Raw genomic sequence first — 23,308 nt, forward strand, 5'->3', positions numbered from 1 at the left:
TGTTAATTAGGAATTGTTCCTACACCTAGTGAACACAACTAGTTGAGTAGCTGCAATTTAGACCAGGAAAAATAATAACAGGCCAGTCCTTTTGTTAGTACAATGTATATTGTTTAAGGAAATCGTTTAACTGTGTGTACTTTTTCTTGTTAGGAGTCTCATCTCCATCAGGAATTGTTAGTGTAGACCAACTGACACAGCTTCTGCAGTGTAGATTAGCCCTCTCCTCTCTGGCTTTGACTTAGTCCCAGATTAGCCTGTTAACATGGGCTTTGCCCACTTTTCACTGGTAAAGTTCAAACATGGCTATGTCCTCTTGGCTGGAGTGACATTTTTAGTGGAGCTTGACTATAAAGTTACAGCACTATATGAAAATGCATATGTTGTTTTCCTTATAAAAAACCTGATTCAAACTGCAATGGTGATGAGTGAAGTTTTAAAGGCCATGCAGGTGAGGTATTCCAGAGAGGAAGCAGCTCTCAGTGACAGAGCTCTAAATGAGTGTGTGTATGTTACAGCTTATCCTGCCTGCAGGATTAATTTATTGTATCTTTCTTTTTTTTCCCCCAGGTGACCCTTACTGGTTAGAGTAAACCCATTTTGGTGAAGACTCAAACAGCAGGAACTGAGTAGTGATGATAGTTGTTTTCAATTACACTATGAAGGCGTGTGGTGGATGAGGCAGGTGAAAGATGAGTGTGTTCTCACAGCTAAAGCAGTTTTGTGTTGCTGCTGGAACTGAAGACTCATCCTGCCTCTGCCATAAAACTTCCTCCTGGTCAGGCCATGCATACACACGTGCACAGGCTCCCCACGGGATCCTGTGGCTTCCTTGGCCAATCTCAAGCGTGAAGCAGAGATTGTAGGCGGGGAGTTTCCCACGTGCTACATGGTTGCAGAGGGCTCCGCTCTCTGTGTAATCGTGCTGTGAAAGCTCTTTAGGTTCTTGGTGCACTCAACTTCCCAGCTTGCTTCTCTACATGTAACAGAGTGAGGATATTCTCAAACAGATTAAGGGCCGTGAAAAAAATGGATACAAAGTTTTAACATACAGTAAAGCTTAACTGAACTTTTTTTAAAAAGCTGTGAGGAGCCACTCAACACAATAAGTGGGGTTGGGGGCTTGGCAGGAAGCAGAGAGTGTGACTTTAGTGGTTGTGATTTTATGTGCCAAGATAAACTGATCTACAGTTTCAAAAGTAACTGTGCTTCTCTTGTTTTGAGGTGGTGGTTGCTCTTACAGTCTCAAAACAGAATGCTTCAGATCAAGCCTAGACACTATGCTTTTAAAGAACATCCAGGAGTCCTCAAATATTTTTGTTAAACCACTTTTCCTGATAGATGCAGCTGGTCTGCAAATTTACATTTTCGCTAAATTTACAATTTAGCAATACTGAAACATCAACTGTGAGATGAAATGGGAACTGATGCTGAATGTAAGTATTACAAGCAAATGGGGTGGGGGAATCCTGAAAAATGTTTGCTAGAAAAGTTAGAATTAAAATGTAACCCAATTCTTGTTACTGGAATTAAGTGGTGCTTGGTAAGTTTTTCTGCTGCATAAAAGAAGTAATGTCCCATTACTTAACAACCCTGTGTAGGTCAGGCTATTGATGCAGAGCTGTTTGCACTGTACTACGAGACTGTCACCCAGCTGTTCTGCTGACTGACTGATTCACTTCCCTGAGTGGGGCTTCATGCTTCAGACCTTCTCAGCAGTTCAGAGAAGTCAGAGTTGAGCTATTCTAAAACCAAGACCTCGAGGTAGGATCTGTTCTGGTTACAAGGAGAAAAATCTTCACTTAAGAGCAGTTGCTGCTTCTTAAGTAGCTCCTATGACACTGTAACGTAATTTATGGCAAAAGGATGGGTTTGTAGGCAGACGTTTTTCCTGTCTCTGCCTGACTTTACTCTTTTCTCCAGTGGGTGTGTTTGATGTATTCGACAAGAGTCCAGTATCGCACTCAGAAATACTGCTCTCAGGGGATGACAGAACAGTAAGCTACTGCAAATGGATTTTGCACTTTTAGCCAGAATTTAGTCACTGCAGCTTGTCCATGATGCTGCAGATGCTTGTAACAAAATTTTTAGGTTATGTTCTTAAACAATACACTGGACTAAAGTGACTTTGAAAAAGGTGATAAAACAGCAGTTGTGTCATAATTCCTGAAAACACATTTAGAAAGAGAAGTTGCTGGGGAAAAAAAATCCCTTCATCCTCTCATGAGGAAGTGGTAATATTCTGTAGACTAGGAATAAATTAAAAATAAAAAAAAAAACTTTTACCTTAGAGGATAATTAAGACATCTTACCCTATGCTAACTCCTTGCAACTTGTATTGATAAAAATCAAATAGCACGATAATTTGAACAGAGAAATTGTGTGAATCTTACTTTAGTTTATCATTCTGCTACAGCTTCCTGTGACCTCAGATAAAGGTCAACTCCATTCCCCTTTCACATGAATACTAAATGTAAAAAAAATAATATAAGTAGTACTAAAGAAATGTAATCCCATACAAGTATGTAAACACCTTTTTCTGATGGGGTAGAACATAACATTAGATATACCTGCCACATATACTAAAATCATGCCAGATAACTTAAGGAGAACAAACAGTAGTGCCATTTCCAAGCTTGGGACAGTGTCATGGCTGTACAAGAAGGAGCTGGGGAAAATCAGGGAAAATATTGTCAGAAATGCACAAAGTAGCACTCAGCATCTTTTTAGTTGTCAAGGGGACAAGGTAGTAGAATCCTTCACCAAATTAATACAAGGATCCACCCTTCTGTCTTTGCTTATTAAGAAGACAAAACTAAACCTCTCTCTGCATTACTCCTGCATGTGTCTGGGTCCACTTCCTAGAAAACTTCCCCTAAAAATGCATCTCAGCTTTACACTAGCACATTCATAGATTAAGACCTCTCTAGCGTCACTAGTAAGTACAGCAGTTGGGAATGATGTTCAGAGACTGATTTATTATTTTTCGGTTTTTATTTGAGTAGATTTACAGATTTATCAAGAGACATGATTTCACTCTTTTCCAGAAGGATATGATAGGAATTTTCCAGGCTGTATGGTCTTAATGATTTTTGTCAGTTTTCTTCCTGAGTTTCTTCTGTCATCAGAAAACTACCCTTGCAAGTTCAAACAGAACCTGGAGAACAACAAACAGTGACACAAATTTTTATTTGACTTAATAATCCTTAAACCAGTTTACACTGTAGATCAGATAATCTGAAAAATAACTGTAGCTGCAATTTGAAAAGTTACTTGTAAAGAACTGAAGACTAATCCCCTTGTACAGTACATCACATTACTAAAATAATCTTAATTCTCAAATTATGAAGTATATAAATTGTGCTTGTTATTACATGTTCAGTGTGACAGTGATAAGAAATGCTACTAACCTCTATGGTGATGAGTATTACTATCATCCACTCAAGGCGCAGAGCGTGCTTTTCATTCAGGTGATTTCGCATTAGATCTGTCAGCTCCATGCAGTGTTGAAGCTTTTCATTCATTACCTGCAAGTGATTACAAACATGTGGCAAATCTGGATTCCAGAAATGGAATGAGATCACTAAATACGGGAACACACTCCACAGAAGAGCTCAATGAACAGAACTAGAAAGCTGTTAACACCACTGCAAAATAAAACAGAAAGCTCTGTAAGGGAACATGCACAAGCAATAAAAATTTCAATATAAACGAGCGTGTTATTTCAATAGGTTCACAAAAATAATACAAATCTAGATATGCATTTGCAGGTACTAAAGTGCTTCTGGGTGATATCTACTCATGAAAACAGGCACAAGCAAAAGATGATGCAGCTTTTTGGAGTACCTGTAAAGTAAATACTAAAGGCTGCTGTACCACCAGAAGTGGTAGTTTTTGTGCTTCTTATTCTGGTTCAGCAGTAAGCATTATGTTGCCCTTCAAGAACAGACCTGAATGACCATGTCAGTAAGAAGAATGCTTCACATCTCATTTTAATTTAACCTGTTTTCTTGCACACATTTCAGAAGAAGACTTTAATCTCTTCTTGTAACTCCTTAAATCCTAATTTAGTGGCTCAGGAAATACGCAATCCATTCATGTGTGGCAAGTTAGCCTAAACTGGGTAAAGGTGCAAATGGGCTATGAACACATGGAAAAGGGACAGCGTATAGCATCCTATTATTTATTCAGTTTCTACAATTAATAGAGACATTCAGGGAGCAGTCTGTGGCCCTGCTGAGCCAAAGATGACTGATCTAAGCATGGAAAGTTCTCGTAACAGTAAGACACCTACCTTAACTCTGCGATTAATGTTGAGAAACTGGCACGTCTTGTCGTAAAGCTCTTCCAGTTTTTCTCTATCCCAGTAGAAGTCAGGTGTTATTAGCAGGTCTGAGCTCAGATTTATACGGTGTCTAAAAAGAATGGGTACTAGTGTGGTTCAGGCTTCCTTTTGGTGAATATAGGAGCAAATATTTACATAGCAGTCAAAAGAAACAGAAAAAATTTCCTGTAATTTTGAGTAAAATATGAAAAGAATCTTCTTTCAGAGTAAAAATACAATTGCAGTGATTGTTTAAAATTGGTCACATCTGAAACTTTTCTGGCGATACTGTACCGTGAAACAGTTTTGAACATAAATGACTTCTGCCTTATAGCAACATTGCATCCTCAACCTGTCACCTTCCTTAATTTTTGATACCTGCAAAGAAGTCCTTGACTATGCTAGTAGCTCACTGAAACAGTACACAAAATAAAAATAAAGAACTTCTAAATGTGACTGGTACTGCATGCTGGATGTGTGAGCACAGCACACCCTTCAGAACCAGGCTACAGTCTCAGCATCATAAAGGCTAAGAGCTAAAATCTCCTGCCTTCAACCTACTGCTAAAATAAACCTTTGGATATTAGGAATATCACTGTTTATTACTGTAGAGTCCTTCAAGTAAGGATATAAACCCCAGTGTTTAAAACAGGAATTGCTTTTTAATTTAACTTTGAGGGGTTTTTTCTTTTTTTTTAAGAGTATGTAATGCTCTGTATTGTTAATGGCCAAATTTCAATTCAGGGAGGAAAAGCCATTAAATCTGTACATTTTAGCAGTGGTTTCTGAGTAAGTCAAGGGAAGACCAGAATTCACAGAAGATCTACCTACCTGTATTTCCCCCGGTATCCTTCACATGCTCTAGTATCTACTGTAATTACCAGTTAAGAGGCATGCATTGCTGGACCTAGGGAGGGAAAAGGGTCTGGAATTTGGTCCTTTACGATATACTGCCTAATGCCTGTCTATAGTTAAAATGCCATAATGTGAGTGGTGAACCAGTTGGTCTTCTGACTAACATAAACAGCACAGTCTCCAGCCAAGAGAAATTTGAAGGAATTCCCCCACCCGCTGCCCCATCCTGCTCTATTTAGTGTGTAGTCTGGTATCACGCACAACATAGATTTTAAGTTCCGTGTAATACGTCTTGGGTGTAACCAAAAAAGTTACCTTAGTGCAAAGAGTTCTCCAATTTTCTGCATCACATCTGCATGAGAGAGTTTTACCATCCTTCGTGACTTTAGAATCTGCAAAGTAAGAAGTTCTTCACTGCTTGATCAAGTAACAGGTACTAGCAGTTAAGAAGCCCAGAATTTTACAGCCTGAAGTAGGAATACGGATTAAAATCTGAATGTGTACTGTCCTTATTAACATTTTAGTTTTGTTTTCTTAGTGCCTTGGTTTTCTAGCTTTCTAAGAGTATCACCATGCAACTGTTCATCCAGGTTTTTCAATAAATCACTGAGTATGTCATCAGTATCTGTACAAAATCCTGAAGCATTTTCTATGAATGATTTCTGAACAAGAGATCATTTGGTTTTCTTCCTACTATTGTTAAAGTCATGACAGTGTTCTTTTACTTTGTCACTAGTTAACCTTTCTGTAGACATTTTCCTTACAACTATCAACATATTACCATTTATTTCCTTTATATAAAAATAATAAACCCAATATTTTCTCTTTTGAACCCTATGAATCTCATTTTTATATGTGACATCATATGGGCTTTGTACTTTTAAGTTTCATGAAAAACTGTAGTTTCAGTAGTTCACTTAAACTTTTAATTATATTAAAGTTAAAGCACCTTATTTTCAGCTTAAATTTCCACATACTGTTTGGCCAGGTTTTTTAAATGCTGTTACACGCCCTGTTTAAATGTCCTGTTACACGTACACATTCACCAGTGGCAGGTGACAGTGACACAACATGGGAAACATCATTACAATGCAGAACCTCACTCCCAACCCTTTAAATGATGATTTCTTGTCCCACCACTTTTCAGGTGTTCTGAGCTTCTCCACATTGATGGCTTTACCGCCAAATGCGTAAAGCATTCAACTGCTTTTTCCATATCCTCAGCTGTATCTGGACTGATGTTTTACAAAGCACATGAGAAAAGGAGGGGAGAGATACGAACAAGGCCTCACCTCAGGAATTGACTGGATAGATTCCACAAAGTTATCCAATAACGATTCCCAAATAGCCAGCTTTACTGCAACACAGAGGTGACAAAGCAGAAGACTGTGAGAGGTACATATGTTTTCAAGTAATCGTAACTTTAAATCTGCCAACAGGCTGCTTCAGGACACGTCGATGCTTACAAAATTACTTGCAGCAAGTTACCATTTGTATTATACAGTCAGTGTTCATATACCAATACATAAATCTGGGCTGGGCACTGACAGCTCTGCATGCAGAACCACCTTCATCTTGAGCACAGCTTTCTTCTCTAAATGATCCATTAAGATCTTGATGAATTTTGCTTCAGCTCTAAAGCTGTGTGTCTTGGTGTTCTCCTGCAGGTGAGAGGCCTTTGCAAACTACATTCTAAGGAAGCTGGAGATATAAGCAGTGCCTGGGTGAGGCTGACTTCACGTGTGACTCATTCAAGAGCCTCCACTGCACTTCTAGTGTCCTACACAGCTCTCATTCTCCATTTGTCCAGTATTGATCCAGTGTGCTCCTACCATGGAGAGTTAGCTTGTGTAGACACACCACCTGTACTTGTTAAAGCTAAATTCAAACTTAAGCAATCTCCCGTTTTCTTTTTAGGTGAGTGTACTGTTTACTGGAGATGTAACTTCTCTTCTATGGAAACCTGAGTTCAGCACAGGCAATGGCAACACAAATTCTACTATGCCTCAGTTTGAGCCTGGAAAGATGTTTCTACAAGATAATGATATAACTCAGGCTTTGTTCTTTAATCCACTGATTCCCAGGCAAGAATGAAGTAGCAACAGATAAAAAATTAACCCTATTCGATCAGAAAAAAAGAATTATGGAAGGTTTAATTGTCAAAATGAACTCTTTTGTGGTAGTAATTGATAGTATCATCTGGTTAGGACACTGACAGTAAATCCAGTGCTTAGCATTTGCACATTCATCTTTTGAATACAGAGGCCTACTCCAAGTCATTGACTTAAACTTCTAATTTAGCCTCTGAAAAAAAAAGCCAGTAAGCATTTCAGCTATCACCTGTTATTTGACAGAGGTTGGTTTCTGCTGTGTCGTAAATTTGACTTGGGGCTACACTTGCATCCTTTATTTTTACTGAACATTTTTATTGAACTATTTTTCTTTATGATGTGCATGTCTCCCACTAACATAAACTGGTACCAATTATCTCCTGGGAATAAATCCCTTGTTTCCTTTTATATGGCACTATTCTCCCATACAGTGGCTTTATGAATAGGAAAACTACAGAGAACAATAGGCGTTTTTTCTCAACAGCTCTTCCTTCGACAGTCAAAAACCATTTAGTTACACTGTACTCCTTGATCAAATGCTGTAGCACCTCAAAAACATGCCTTCTGTTTCTTGATGTCTCTCCTGTGTAAAGGGGCACTTCCCTAAATATTAGTAGAATCCTATAATTTACCCTACAGGCAATAGGGGTAGACAGACCAGACTATCTTTGAAGACCTTTCCAAGAACAGCCTTACTGCTGCTAGCTTCTACTCCCACTTCATCATTCAAGGTCTGAAGCAAAAGAGAGGTGTTATTTCCATAAGCAGCAGCACCATTGCTGAGTCTGACTTCTTTGAAGTGCCTCCCACTGTCTCCGACCATGGCTAATAAGCCTGGAAAATATTTTATGTGACTCCGGTCCACACATCTGTTACTGGTACACCTCCCCAGCTGGGAATCGCTGCTTCACATCACTTCTTTAGCTGGCATCTAGCTTTTTCTGTCAGAGGAAATGATGGCAGGATGAATTATGCAATATTATTGAGAGGTTTCTAATAATGGCCTATATACTCATTGTTATTCAGGGATACTTCTCAAGGGTGGGGAACAGGATGCTCAGAATAATGTGTATCTTTTGCAGAGCATGTTTATTAATGTGCTTTGTTCATCTTTTAAACGAGTTATATTGAATAAGGCAATTCCAATTTTTAGAAAACACAGTAAGTACATTAAAAACATCCTCTCACTGAAGAACAATCACTCTTTACACAGCTTGCCTAAACCAGACACCAAGTTGGCTCCAACCTGTTGCTGTACAATGATCTATAATGACATTTCACAAAATGTGTAGCATAGGCTGATAGTATAAACAATATTAACTTACCGGAAAGACAAAGAGCATTTGAAAAGGCAAATTTCTGCAGAACAACTTCATCATTATCCAACTCAGAATTTAAAAGGATTTGTCCTTTATGGAGCTTTGACTGACCTCTGTTAAAACAAGATTGAAATATCTTCATTGACTAAGCCACCAGCAAAGGAACATTTAAAGAATAATCAAGAATGCAAGAGAGGTTTGGTTGTTTATTTAGATAAAGCACACGGTATCTGTATGGCTATCATCCCCATCCTTGCGTTTCCCTCACATTCAATCTGACAATAACCAAAACAAATCACTGAAAATTAGTTCCTCAGTCTAAGACTAATATTATGACCAAATTTTCTAGGTCTAAATGAAAGCGCAACAAGCTGTGATGGTAACTACAGCATTACTACAAACACACAGAAAATTCAGAGTAAGCAGGATGCTGGCCTCTCTCCTCCTCTCTAGCTCCTCTGTTACCTTTCTGTTTGTTTTCCTTTTCTGCTGTCACTCTTACCAACCTCGCTCCATCCCCACTATGGTGTTACTTTCCCTGAAACCTCTATTGCATAAGGGGCGAGTGACAAAGAAAAGGAGGAGTAAGACTCGTTCAATTTTTCATGTCAATCCCACTAAGAAACTTGCATAAGCACAATGGAATATGTCCAGAATCACAAATTACATAACCAGATAGTACATGCAGTTTTCAAATGGCCAGAAAAAACCCAAACACTTGTCTCCTTATCAGGTTACCTTAAATAAGCTCAACCTCATTAGTTCAGTCCCTAGGGTTAACGGTGTCCTGTCTAGGAGTGGCTTTCTGGTGGCATCAGTGTTGGAAAATTACAGATAATTTATATAATCATTTTCATTGAGAAATATTTCTGTAGAGATAATTTTCTCCCTGGGATGAAAAAAACATTTAACGAGGAATGACAACTTGCCAGGTTTATCATTACACAATATTCAAGTTGTAACTTTCCTAGGAAGTAAAGTATGTGCAGAATTATATCCTTGTATATGAACCTCAAGGGCAATAAGGAAAGCTTATACAGAGCATCCTCTTTAAAATCAGACTTGTCTCAATAATGCTTATTAGTTTCTTTTCCCATGAGGTACCTAGTTCCTGTTCAGGATTGCTGAAGAACATGTTCAGTTATGTGGGCACAGAGCTTCTTAATTTATAAAATCTATAGCATAAGCAAATCACAAAGGCCACTACTTGCAAGTTTAACAGTACAGCAAAATTTGTCAATTTAGATTTACTGTTTTCTTCTTTCCTTATTTTACTCATTCAAAAAAAGTGTAACGACAAGTATATTTTTACTAGCTTTTCCTTGAATTTGGTTAAAGTGCCTATTAACTTTTATATACCGAGTGCCTGAAGATACTTACTCCCCTAATCTGTAGTTCATTTCTTCATTCTCCCAGTGGACGAGTGCAACTTCATATGGCTGAATTTCATGCTGTTCAAGCACTCGCATGATATTCTTCATCTAAGAAAAAGACAATTGCAGCAAGAGTTACCACACAGTACACTATGACTCCGCAAAGAACTTTCATATAGCAGGCTGGTAATTGCAACCTTCATGCTGAACTTATTTAAATAACAATGAAGAGGTGTGCTAAATAATGAAATTATTAACATAGTTTACTTCTGAAACTATTTGTAGCTTCAGAAGAATTTGTGGCTATGAACAAAAAGGAATCTGAGAAGACTAAAATGTCATTTAATGTCTGCACACATGAAATACGGTAAGGATTAACTACAGCAGCAGTAAGGACAATGCAGATGTATCCAGCATTGTAACAATGAACTGTACAAGACTTTGGCAGATGTCTGAGTGTGGGATGAAAATCTTTAGGATAAGTACATCGGGTGGTTGTTTTGGATTAAATTACTACTTTGCTGCTAAATCAATAGTTTTATTTCTGGTTGCTGCTGAAATCAGTAGTTTTGTTTCAGCTTCCAGAGGTTGGGTGGTATTACAGAAATCCTTTAACACTACAAAAATCTGGAAAAATTGATTCAGCTGCCACATTCAACCCTGTAAACAGTTAAATGTGCAATTTTAGTCACAGAAGTAATCTCACTGCTCTCTTATTCTCCAGCACACTAAAACCTGATGCAGGAAGAAAGAAGCCTTTTCTCTCACAAAACGTTCTCCTCTGACATCTGACTTAGGATCTCTCATCCTTGTTCCTTTTAATGTGCTACAAGGCTCCCCTCATAAAAATCATCTGCAATTAGAACAAATTTTGAACTAAAAAGAGCACTCACCTACAAGTTTTTAAAAGGCATTTAGCTACACAACAGCCAATAAAAAATCCAAACCACAAAACCACAGTACACTTTTGATGCCTAAATTCTTTAAACAGTTCAATCTTCTACTAAGTCATACTTAAGAAACACACTTCTTCAAAATAAAAGATAACAGTCAATCTTTCAGCACAAAGCTGTACAGTAGAAAATTTTTCATGAAGCATAATCTCCAGGTTCGGTACTGTAAAATGATCTGTTGGATTACCTGCAAGAGGGATGTTCTTTGCAGCCCTAGCTTTCTTCATTGCTTTCAATGATTTTAGTGATACTATCTATCTATGTAAGACACAGTAACATTTTTCACCGAATAAAACCCCTCGACCCCACAGCTACAACTGCTTGTTTCATAATCCCGAATTTAATATTAGCATAACTAGTACTTGCCATATAATTCAAGTCTTGTGGTAAAAAAGCGTATGAAAACTTATGTTCATTTTTCTTAAGCAAGGAAGTGTCTGCTCTTAGGTCAGTTACCTCAGCCAACCAGCTAAGCTGTGTCCAGGGACAGCTCAGCAATGCAAACCCCACACTGCTTCTAGGCCTAGTCTAATTTTATAGAAGGGACTAGCTATGACACAGTAAAATTAATCAGTCGAGATGTTCTTGATTCACTAGATTCAAACTCCTGCTATTATGGGCGCTTAGGTCATACAATTTCCTTTTAAAAAAACCTCAAAGCTGGTTTTGCTTTTTGCCCTCGCTATTTTAGTAGAGGAGCTGTTGTACAACCTTCCTATTCAGGTATTTGAAAATGGTATTTTATATTTTAAATTTCTTTCTGTGATTAGTCTGTATTAATTACTTCCCCTGGAAAGCATTTGTTAGTTTCACATAGTTTTTCTTCTCCTACTAGTGATTCTGGAGTACTTTGAAAAGCCATTTTGCCCATTCGCAGTGATACTCTACACTTTGTTTTACTGAATTACTTTCAGTTTCTGTTCCACAGACCAGTTTGGGGCTTTTTCCTTTCCTTTCATTTCATTAAAACATGTGCATAAAATTACTTCCTCTATTTGAGCAAGTTGTTTGGCAGTTAAAACTTTGACTATGATTTCACGAAGCATAAAAAATAAAGCTAGCATGGGACCAACTACAGTTACTAGTACTGACAAGTAAAACACAGTATCAAATTTTCAGAGGTACTCAAGCGTGTACAACAAAATGAGAGTTTTTCAGAGTACTCCAGTGGGCTGAAGTGTCCAACTCAAAGATCATCATGAGTTGAATCAGCTAGTAATACCTGAGAATCAGTAGTGTAGTTACAACCATAGCATCCTAAGTGTGCTACAGGGAGAACTACTATCTTTTTGTGGGACATCTGATACACTGACACCCCCTAAAACAGACAGGAAATCAGGAATATTTCAGGTCTGAAACAGAAAAAGTGAACTTGAATCCAGAAACTGGTCACGTCTGGAAACAACTGCTACGTATTTTCATTTACTGTAACGAAAATCCTCCTGTGAACTTCAGTGTATCTCAGTATCATCTATTTAATACACCATTTAATTTCACATACTCTGCCTACAGATAAGATCAATACTTTTTGTATCTAGAATCCAGTTTTACTTAACAACAGTAATAAAAATACATTAAAAATATTAAATTTCTATAAATGTAGTCATTAAAATAGATATGCTTCTGGCATATCCTTCTTGGTCAGCATGCTGAGGTTTGTGGGACTGACAAAAACACCTGCTTATATGCAGTTTTAACACACAGTTTTGCTTTACTTACACTTTTCTCTTCCACATTCCAAAACACAACAGCCCCTTCCCTGTGAATTCAAGGAAAAACTGAGGTGTAATCATACTGTTTTAAATGCATTTTAATGCAATACTCAAATTGTACAGTGGTAATTTCTGTCACTCTTAATCAAGAAACTTAATACTATCTTCACAGAAACTATGTAATAGTTGCTTTTTAACCATACTTTAATGAAAAAAACGTAAGAAGGTATTTTTTAACCATTTAAATAATTTGATTTTTTTTTAAAAATCATCCTGACTGGACAGTTATTCCTTGAGTTTCATCTAGCAAGCTGCACTACTTCCTTCACACCATTACTATTAATAACATAATGTTTTGAACACAATTTATAGTTTACCTGAAGAAAAAAATCATGCCAGGATCATCTTCTTTTGCAGATTTCTCAGTACGGACCACCAAAACATTTGCAGCATCTGGTTTGAAATAAATGAAAAAAATGAACTAATAGTCAAACTTCTAACTTTGATAGCTTATAATTCAACAATTACATACTGACACATTAGTCAGTCTCATTTTATTTTTCTGATGGAAATGCTTGCAAGGAAACAACTACAATATCAAACTACACTGCGTTTATGAACTGTCACACTCTAGACAGACTCAGCCTTTATTGTGAACTTCACTGGAATGTTCAGTTAATGAAATGTAACACCTTCAAAGAACAAAAGACTTAGGAGAAAACTGATGCAGGCGTAATAAATAACCAGGAACAGAATACAGAAGTGGACATACAACGTGAGAGAACTATGGAAGTTGCCCACAGCTGCAAAGAAATTACCATTCAAATCTGCTTGCCCAGATCTTTCTCTTCTCTACACACTAAGGGACTAATCTGCACTCAAATTGTGCTGACCTTGCTTTGCCAGTCAGAAACTTGAAAGAGTGTACCCCCAAGACAGAAGAGTGTGCACCTGCATTTCCCTTCAGATCAGAAGCGTTCTTTTGAAACAAATCTTCTATCCACCCTCCTTTACCACACTTCTGATGTGCATTGCAGAATAGTATACAAAATGCAGGATTTTTTTGCATCAAATTAAACTGAAAGAGGAGCTCCAAAAAATGCCCCTGTAGTACTCCAACCATTAATAAGGCATTTGTTACAAAGGACCACACTAGAGCTAATGCAAGTAGAGTGCCCCAAACTTAAAAAATGTGGATGCTGGGTTCTCAAAACAAGGTTTTGGTTTTTCTTCTCCTACGAGTCTTCTCCACTGTAGTACTTGCTAATATGGATAAAGTTTTAGAAGTCCTGATGTGGTTCCAAACAAAAAAGTTTACTTTCCAGCATGACTCATTTTGTTGCAGGACTAGTGGAAGCTAGACCAGAAAAACCTCCTACTTCTATAGTAAAGCAAGACTCCCCAAAGATTTTGCAGGGCCTAACACTTAAGCTTTAAAAAGTTAAACCCATTTGCAGGAAGATCCCAGGTCAAGTGACAAGGCGTCAAATTCTGGCTGTGTACAAATTCCACCTTCTGCTTTACTGGTCAAGCCACAGAAGCCAGGTAAACTAAGGCAGCACAGTGACCAAGTATCAGAGATACTTCTAATACCTGAATTGAGACCACAGGGTTGGTCTGAGCCCTTTAAAGACTCTTCTTCCACTTGCTAGTCCAGTTCAGAAACATGTAATTGGATGAAACACTAGAGCAAGTTTTAGGTGTGACGTATGATATCACTGTGAAAGTAATATTTGCCTACATATGAAAATCACAGCTGTTCCAGGGCATAAGATTCTTTAAGCTATAAAAAGCTCCATTTGTTTTTCTCTTGTAGTATACTTTGGCTATTTCCAAGCCATACTTTCCCCAAGTCTTCAGAGATACTTTATATGGAAACCAGACCAATTACTTTGCTGAAGCCTATCCAAGTGAAGCATTCAACATTTGCTATGATATACTTGGACCAATAAAGAAACCCTATCAACAGCATTCTCTTTACTAGAGTTAAGCATTTATGTGTTTATCTTTTTCATTTCACTTAGTCAGCAAGATTCTCTCTTGCATGCCTTCCTCTCTGACCCTCAATGATTTACATTAATAGAAATGTGAATATGGAACGAAGATGCAACACTTCAAATTACAAAATTGTTTTGACAGCTGAAGCACTGCACTACCTCACTACTGAAAGATTAATTAAAATAAAACATTCAGAATTTTCTCAATTAGTGAATTTCTATAGAAATTCTCTGTATCAGTAAATTTCCAAAGTTATTTCTCATGCATGCACGTAATTTTTCAATACTTCTAGTGTAACTGTAACGTTGGGAAAAATTATCAGAGAGTAACAGCAAATACTGGTCATACTGCTATTCTGAAAGGTTTAGTTGTGGGGATTCTTAAGCACATGGAATCTTTAATCAAAGCAGTATTTTTAGAGGCAGTAAGATATAGTCCACGGTATTACCAGAACAAGAATACATAAAGTTATAAAAATTATATACCTCACCCATATTTTATTTCCCAAGGTATACCATTGCTTTTAATATGTTTCAAAGATCTACCTCTAGGCAAACTTGTTATTTCAACATATCCATGTGAAGTCAGGTCATGACACAGATTACCAAGATGATATTCATCTGCTGTTGCAAAGGCTGTGCACTGCATCAGATTCTGTGCCAAAGGAAGAAAGATTTGAGTTAGGGCAAGGCTGAAGCAAGATGTTAATAAGAAAACTGTTTGCCTCAAATTTATTCAGAGAGTGACAATTTTCATTTATGCACTCTTTTCTACGTTATCATTGCCATGCTGTCCACCTGGTGTACAAATACTAACGAGATTACTTGCTCCTTGTTAAGCGGGAAAGTGAATTGTACACTGAGAACAATCCAGGTGATATGAGTTAAGGTGCACCAAAAATCTTTGTGACAGAGCCACAAAGAGAACTCTTCTTCCCTGAATGCCAATCAAATGCTTTAACAGTAGAGCTGCACTTGCTACTGCTCTTCCATCCCACGGCTTTCGACATGCTTGGCTGACCACTGAAACCAGAGGCAAGACACCCCCAACACCAGTTTTAACATCCTTTTTTTTAAGATAAATGGAGTTCAACTATCCCAATCTGCTTATCAGGCACAAAGTCGTTCCAAGCACAAACATGTTCCACAACACACCAAGCTCACTGCTCAGGTGCTCCCAGGGTATGAGCCACTACGCACAGAAAGTCACTGATCCTCCAAGGCCAGTTGTAGGTGCTGCTCCTCTGCCGTGTCCCTCCTCCCGCCCCCAGCTGAATCCTGCACTAACAACATGCTCTCAACTGACACCACAGCTGAACAATACATGACAGCCAGAGTTTGTCTCAATATTCCACAATCTTAAATAACTAAAATGCCATATTCAAACAAATAACTGGAAAAATGATGCTGACTCGCATAGTGACTTGACTTAGGCATGGCAAAGAAATCAGAAAACCATCTGCATAAAGACTTTCTTGATTAATCAAACAAGTCACATTAACCTGATTTGCAAATTCTATTACTTATTTTAAGTGTATTTCTTTGTTCTGATACAATGTATGTCCTACAATAATGTTTTTCAGTACAATGTAGTGGAAGATGTCCAGAAAGTAATGTCTCATTGTGGATCAGTCACTTCCCAGCTTTTTGTAACAAATACAAATGGGGATGTAACTAACAACAAATGAACAAAAGAACTGTACTCATCTGCAGGCATTTAGACCCATAACACACTTCAACTTAAAATCCAAATTACATTCTTGCAGCACTCATACACAAACAGCAAGGCTTACAGAGGAGTTCTGCTCCCTGCAGGGTGTCCATTGCCAGTCATCAGATTCACAACCACACATGTGAACTTCTTTTTAATGTCAACGTTCTGCTATCACGTCCAAAGCTTTGCTTATACATCGCCTTAATTCAGCAACTACTAACAGAAAATAAGCTTTAAATGTAATAACAATATTCAGAGAGCAATTTTGTAGGCATATTCCCACAAGTGTGCTACAAGGCTGAGTTAACAGTGGAACAGAACTGCATTTTCAGTTCCCTTGCAGCATCAAGTTGCATTATCACAGTTTCATCTGTACAATCCATTCTCAATCTCTAAATTACCAATACCAGTTATGTATCTGAATCTGAAGATTCTTCCAGAAAGCTCTGATGATTAGAAGTACATGTGCTCTGCCACAAAACTCTTCTGTCAAGAGCTAAAGGAGCAAACTCTCATCTTCTAGTTAGCATATAATCTGAAAATTTGTCCTTCTCTATGCTTCCCATAGTTTATTACTTGTGCTATTCTTCATTTCAAGGTAAATGCACTACAGAATCGACTTTCTGTCTTAGTGCTGCAATTTTAGTTCCAATGCAAAGATTTCACATTTAGTTAGAACCAGAAATTTTCTGCTAAGCTATATGTCTGAAATAGCATTTTGGATATGAACTTGTTCGCTTGGGGGTTTTTTGTTTGGTTTTGTTGGTTTTGGTTTTTTGTTACAATGTACTGTTTCACTTACATTTCTATTAAAATCTTGCTTGATGGAGAACATTTGGATTCGGTATAATTTGAAATTAAGCCACCTAATAGATGTGTCCACAGGTGCTCCGAATGTCTAAATCCCCATAACTGTTGGTGAGACACAGCCAAAAAATCTACTCTAACCCGTGACTCAGCTAATCCTAAAACTGACAAGTCAACTGGCTGATCAACCTTTATGCCATGCTTTCAGCTACATCACTTTCACCTGCAAACTTAAACCCCCCCAGAATACAGCCCTTGTACTGGCTCTAGAAAGAAACTCCAGCTCCTCACCACCCACCTTCTTTCTGCCTACAGCTGGGGCATTATTAAGATTCTACTCAGTGCACCACACAGGATAGCTGCTCCTAAGGACAGCTAAGTATCTTGACAACTTATGTTCTGTATCATCATGCCTCCAACAACTGTACAGGCTCATGGAATCCTAACTCTCCTTAGTCCATCCGTTCCACTTTAAGCATGCAAAAATTTTTAAGAAAAAAACCAAACTGTAGGATGAACTTTAATCCTCATATTGCCATAGGAATCAGTCTTTATCTAAAGTGTAGTAAGTATTACATCTTTGCTTGAATTTCAAGCTATTTCTACACTATATGGCTATAGCAAAAAATTAGCTCAGAGGCCTTTCATGCCACCAGACCTTACAGATTAACTAAGTAGTGGTACTGCTCACTGATGGACTGACTAAACCAGTTAACTGCTTTCAAGTAACTCCTCCATCTATCCTGAAAAACTGGTTGTACAACCAGTTTATCACTGCTGGTACTCAGCACTCTGCCTGTAAAAACACAGGAAGACTAGTGCTGGGGAGGGGTGGGAAGGACATCATTCTCTGCAAAAGAAAAATGTCAGCTGTCAGGCCCTCCCAGAGAGAAAACACCAGGGATCCCTGGGGTTCCTCTAACTAAGAACCTCGGGAGTGGGCCTACAACTACTGTCTCCAGAGGCAGGCTAGGAAGGAGAAGATGCCCTCAGGCAACTGCTCTGACAATAGGGCCTGCAATACTAGAGGCTCCTGGCTGCCTTCAAACATGCACAGAAGACAAGATCAGCATTTTTTGTGACACCAGGACTTAAAAAAAACAGATGGCATGCTGAAAAAAAACCTTCAAAGATTCTCCATTTGTGCTACTTTCATTAATCTCATAGAAGCCATCCGCATCTCTAAGTTATTTCTCTATACTACACAGCTATAAGAAATACACAGGTAAAAAAAAAATCCTGATTCCAAAATACTGTCAGTCTGCAGTCAACGTGATAGCTTGTCTGTACCCCTGCAGACAGGGATATATCTGACAAACATGGGATTTAACAAAAGACAGCAAATGTTTCTGCTAGGTCTGAGTTTATGTGACTTCTGGCCCAGCATTCTGCCATGTGGAAACTTCCTCAGAAACTATATTATTATTTCAGTATATCAGGACGTATTTTCTCCATGTCTTCACAACGGAAGAAAGTAAATATAGCACTGCATATTACTTACATATAAATATAAAAATGTCAAACAAAGTTGGCATTCTGTTAAACTGTTTGCATTCTATGCTGTCATTTAAAGCCTCAAAAATGTTGTCACTTCACCCAAAACCAAAAAGAGTCAAACTCTGAATGTAATGCCATAGCAAGACTAAAAAGCTGGAAACATTTCAGGACTAATATTCTTCACTTTCCTCTTTCAAAGCAACATGGAAATACGAGTGGGAACTAAATTGACTATGACTACACAAAGGCACACTCCTGCTCATCACACAAAATACTAAGCAGAAGCTTAGATGATAAGGCAAGCATTAAAACTTCTCTGTGCTCACATTCAGTAGATCATGTAACAGACATATTTTGCAGTGTGTAAACTATTTCTGAAAGCACAGTGCTTATTTCAGTCTCATCTATCGTACTATATTACTAACAATACCCAGTTGTTGCTGTAGCTTGAGAACAGTAACACTTCTGACACCAGGATTCACTGTGGAAATCCTATATACAAGTATACTTAATGCCTGTCTTGGCTAAGAACTATCTTAAGGAGATACAACTACAAGTATGCACTGTTTCACTTCATCATATCTCACTTTATCTAAATCAGTTTGTTGTTGCAGCTCCTCTGCAACAGACCTAGGAGTCTGGAAATTAAAGAACTATTTCTACACATGGAATAATCTTTCTCAACTAACACAGGCTACACTTGCACATCCATTTCCCATCTGAAACTTAATCTGAATATAAACCTTATACTTTTTACCTTCACCTTTACTTCTGTTTGAGTGAAGCCTTAAAACTGGGTAGATTTGGACAAGCAAGGATATATATGTAGGGCATTATTCTGATAGCTCAATATTAAATGTGATATGAGAGCACTGGTCAATACTATTTTTAATGGACTTTACCTTTCCACTTATCTTCCTTCCACTTTTGTTTAAACATTGTTAGTATACTTCCATTTTACCTTCAGAATACCAGACACACTAATTTCTATCAAGCTTGCTTCTGTCTGCAGAGCTCCCACACTAGGGTAAACAATGAAATCCTTCTCACCAAATAAATATATTAATTTAATTAAAATGTTAATCTAAACCTTAATGTGAATATAAGTTAAAATTTCATGCATTCCCTTAATGCCATATAGACTGTAAATGTTATACATTACCTCCATGTCTGAGAGAGGCAGGTTTGTTCTGGATGGCTGCTTGGTCCTCGGTGCCTTTGGTGGCCTCTTGACTGGCTGGTTATTGTGTTTTGGAATAATTTTACCAGCTGATACAACTGCGTAAAATCTTGATGACGTGTTCCTGAGCTTTTTGGTATGTTCCGTATTGAGCCTGAAGTTTTGAGTCATCATCACACCCCAGCATCTCCAGGAGGGAAAAAACCCCTCCCCACCCTGATAATAAACACTTCTTCCTAAAGAGGATACATATCCTTGGAGCAATTGCCAATTCTTGACTTGCACACATCGACTTGTCAACCAAGGGAATGCAGTTTTCAGAGCATAAAAATTCCAAGACTTTGCTGTTCTCTGAGCTGTTCTGTCAACTTCATTATCCAGCTTTAATAGCAGACATCCAGTTTTATTAAAGTTTTGGCATCGACATATTGTTGTTAAAGCATGGAAAGACCTAGTCTGGAGGCGCAGAAGTTTCAGTCTCATTTCTTCCCTCCGAACTGTATGTTAAACAAAGAAACAAAATCATTCATCAACATTTTGGAAAGGAAGAATATTATTTCTCTCTTGTCTAAAAGGTGACCCATACTACTTTTGCATGTGTTAGGATGCCTAAGCACATGACACTGGTGGGAATAAACAGCTTTTTTCGATCCTATGGAAATAGTCTAAGATCAAAACACACTATTAAGCTGTGTGCTTGCAACATGTGGTAAAAAAGTAGAACTGGTTGCTATGTCAATATGAAAGCAGGCATCTGTTCCTTCTGCTGCTCATTCTGTGCAGCAGCCTACACTCTCAGTAACTCCACTGCTCACCGAGCAAGCAAACACACACCTTAAAGAGGACATCAGACTCTGTGAATCATTGTGTTATACATAAAAACCCAACAATTTAGATTACTACGTGGCTGTATGGGAACAGCACCTACAGAATACACACACTGCTCGGCATCAGCTCAGACTCCTGTGCCAAAAACAGCTCAGCACAGATCCAGCCTCTGTCATGTGTCCTGACTACAGTGAGGACAGAGCCGAATTACAGCCTTGCTCCTGCCAGTACATCCTAATGCAACAGTGACCACCAAGCCTGCCTGCAGACCCACCAGTGCAGGTGGAAACACAACACTGTCCTTATTCCGGTTATTTCAGACCAGCAAGCTTACTGTATCTACCCTATGTCATGTGAGCTAATCAAATAAACTTTAAAAATATTCACAAGCAGTAGGTTGAATACCTCAGTGGGTGTGTTTCATTTGCCGAAAAATCCCATGTCAAGTCCCTTCCCACATCTGATTTTCCTAATTTCCCTTAGGACATAAAATCCATCTTCAGTAAATTATTAACAAAAAGTCATTAAGTTGTATAGCTCAAAACCCCTGCCTGTCAGAATATTTTTCAAAAAATAAAGGAGTATCTCAAATACCACAAATACGCTTAACATAATATTTCAAACAAGTATTTTCATGTGAGAAAAATCATGGTGTGTGCCGTGGAACAAGCCCTCTGTCCTGACAAGGATACCTGGATGTTAGCACAATACACACACAAAAAACCTCATCAAACCACACTCTGACATAACTTAATGGAAGGGGAATACACTAATTCTGGTGAAAGAGGTATACAATTAAAAATAACTAACTAAATAAAAAGGATGTAGAACACTTCTAGGCTGCCACAGAATAAGTAACTGATCTTGGGCATAACTTCTTATCTTTATATGTTCTTCACTTATACATTTCTGCCCAATTTAAAGCTTGTTATTGCCATACTTACTGGAATAAACCCAGTATTATTTTAATTTTAAACTTTTTCTGTATTTATAAAACAACCCAGAAGACTCTGCCCAGAACAAGGCATGTTTACCTTTTAAAAGGCTTATTACCGCTGGATAATCAAAAGAGCTGAAAAAAACCTCAGCGACTGCAGCCCAAGGCAGTGGAGAGCCAAGGCTAGGGCAGAAGTCTCCAGCACTGCGGGGTAACTGGCAGAAAAAGACTCACAAATGCCAAGTAAATCCTCACTTTCCTAAGCAAAAAACCTCATCCCGAATCAGTCATGCCAAGGATCATTTTTCAAGTGTACAGGCTTAGAGCAGGTTACAAGGAAAGAGAGATCATATGGGCTGAATTCCATCGAGGGGTCTGAGCGTCAGGCCTGTGGCAGCAGAGGCAGCCAGCCAGAATGAGCGGAACAGAGCAATCCAAGAAAAGCGGGATGAAGGACGACCAGAACAGGACAGGAGGCGCCACCCCCGAGCAGCGGGCACAGAAGTGGGATTAACTTTCCAACGTCTCTTCAGGCACGGCACGGTTTAGCCATGCCCGCTGCCTTCCCAGCCAGAGGCCCAGCCCGCTGCGGCGGCGGCTGCGACCTGCACGGGGAGGGCGGGCCCGCTCCGCCCGCGGACGGGCCCGACCGGCAAAGACCGGCTCCGCCCGGCCCCCGCAGCCTGGATGCCCCCAGACTGCCCCCGGGGCCCGCCAGCAGCCGGTGCTGGGACACCCCACCCCTTCCCAGCCTCCGCATTCCCGCTCCTTTCCCCGAAGGAAAGTGCCTCGGCAGCGCCCCTGAAGCACGCGCGACTTGGGGGGGGGAAGGGGCACGGGAGAGGCGAGCGCTCCGCTCCTATTGGCTGCCGGTGGCGGGGGGGGGCGGGCACAGCGGGGGATCAGGCGGCCAATCGGGAGGCGAGGCCGCTCCGCCCCCGCAAGCAACGCGAGTCCCCGGCCCCGCGCAGCTCGCGGGCGCCCCCGGCGGGCGCGCGAGCTACCGCCGCCAGCGCGCGCGCGCCCCCGCGCAAATGGGCCCGCTGCCCCCCCCGTCCCGGTCAGCAGCGCGCGGCCGCCGCCGCCGCTGCTACGTCACCACCGATCGGCGCCCCCTGGAGCCGGGGGGAGCCGGGGCACCACCCGGCAGCCGCCCCGCAACTGCCGCGGCGGGGGCAGCCTGCAGCTGGGGGCGGTTCGAGGCAAGAAATCGCCCCTCGCCCGCAGTGCTCGCCCAAAACTGCCTCCTCCTCGCGAGGAGCCTCGCGGTGCTCTCCCGCCTGCGGCAGGATCGGATCCGGCGGGAAGGGCGGCCGAGGCCGCCCGGGCTCGCCCGCACCCCCTTCGTGGGTGCTGCAGAAGCCCCGCCGCCGTGGGGGCGTCTCAGGAGGAGCTGCACAGCCCCTCCTGCCCCAGCACGGGCTCCCGCCGCAGCCCCGATCGTGGCGCAGGGCCGCCAAAGGCACCCGCAGCGCCGCCGGCCCGGCCCGGCCCTGCCCTCCTTCCCCTCCCCCGCCCCGCGCGCGCTCCCGCCGCCGCCGCCGCGGGAGGGGCGAGGCGGTTCCCGCCGCCGCCGCGCGCCAGCACTGACCTGGGGGAGGGGGCGCGCCGCTCTCCGCCGCGCGAGCCGCGGCCCCGCCCACCGCCCGCCGGGCCTCGCCAGCGCGCGCCGCCCGACACGCCCCGCCCGTCCGTCGCCGC

The 23,308-nt window shown here is 40.3% G+C and overlaps 1 protein-coding gene across 5 annotated transcripts; it reads right to left on the bottom strand.

The window, feature by feature from the left end:
• Nucleotides 1–2,975: 2,975 nt before the first annotated feature.
• Nucleotides 2,976–23,267, bottom strand: RMND1 (required for meiotic nuclear division 1 homolog). Of its 5 annotated transcripts, XM_032684562.1 has the most exons (12): nt 23,199–23,267; nt 19,825–20,339; nt 15,191–15,299; nt 13,025–13,100; nt 12,655–12,694; nt 9,990–10,090; nt 8,616–8,722; nt 6,472–6,536; nt 5,495–5,571; nt 4,295–4,415; nt 3,411–3,527; nt 2,976–3,157 (listed from the first exon to the last, which is right to left on the bottom strand). In XM_032684562.1, exons 2-12 carry the CDS (start codon nt 20,323–20,325, stop codon nt 3,125–3,127), a joined length of 1,347 nt encoding a protein of 448 aa, XP_032540453.1. In that variant the 5' UTR covers nt 20,326–20,339; nt 23,199–23,267; the 3' UTR covers nt 2,976–3,124. The 5 variants fall into 5 exon arrangements, with proteins under 5 accessions (XP_032540453.1, XP_032540451.1, XP_032540455.1 ...); XM_032684560.1 differs by lacking the exon at nt 2,976–3,157 and having other exon boundaries at nt 3,184–3,527; XM_032684564.1 differs by lacking the exons at nt 2,976–3,157; nt 3,411–3,527 and having other exon boundaries at nt 4,336–4,446.
• Between the last annotated feature and the right edge of the window lie 41 nt (nt 23,268–23,308).

Source organism: Chiroxiphia lanceolata, chromosome 3 (assembly GCF_009829145.1).
Source record: "Chiroxiphia lanceolata isolate bChiLan1 chromosome 3, bChiLan1.pri, whole genome shotgun sequence".
In the NCBI taxonomy this organism is placed as follows: domain Eukaryota; kingdom Metazoa; phylum Chordata; class Aves; order Passeriformes; family Pipridae; genus Chiroxiphia; species Chiroxiphia lanceolata.

Excerpts from the sequence above, each read along its gene's own strand:
- RMND1 (XM_032684560.1), bottom strand. The coding sequence starts at position 20,325 with ATGAGACTGAAACTTCTGCGCCTCCAGACTAGGTCTTTCCATGCTTTA. Across the intron at positions 4,416-5,494 it reads GGAGAACTCTTTGCACTAAG|ACACCGTATAAATCTGAGCT; the intron begins GTAACTTTTTTG and ends CATTCTTTTTAG. Across the intron at positions 3,528-4,294 it reads ACATTAATCGCAGAGTTAAG|GTAATGAATGAAAAGCTTCA; the intron begins GTAGGTGTCTTA and ends AATCACTTGCAG.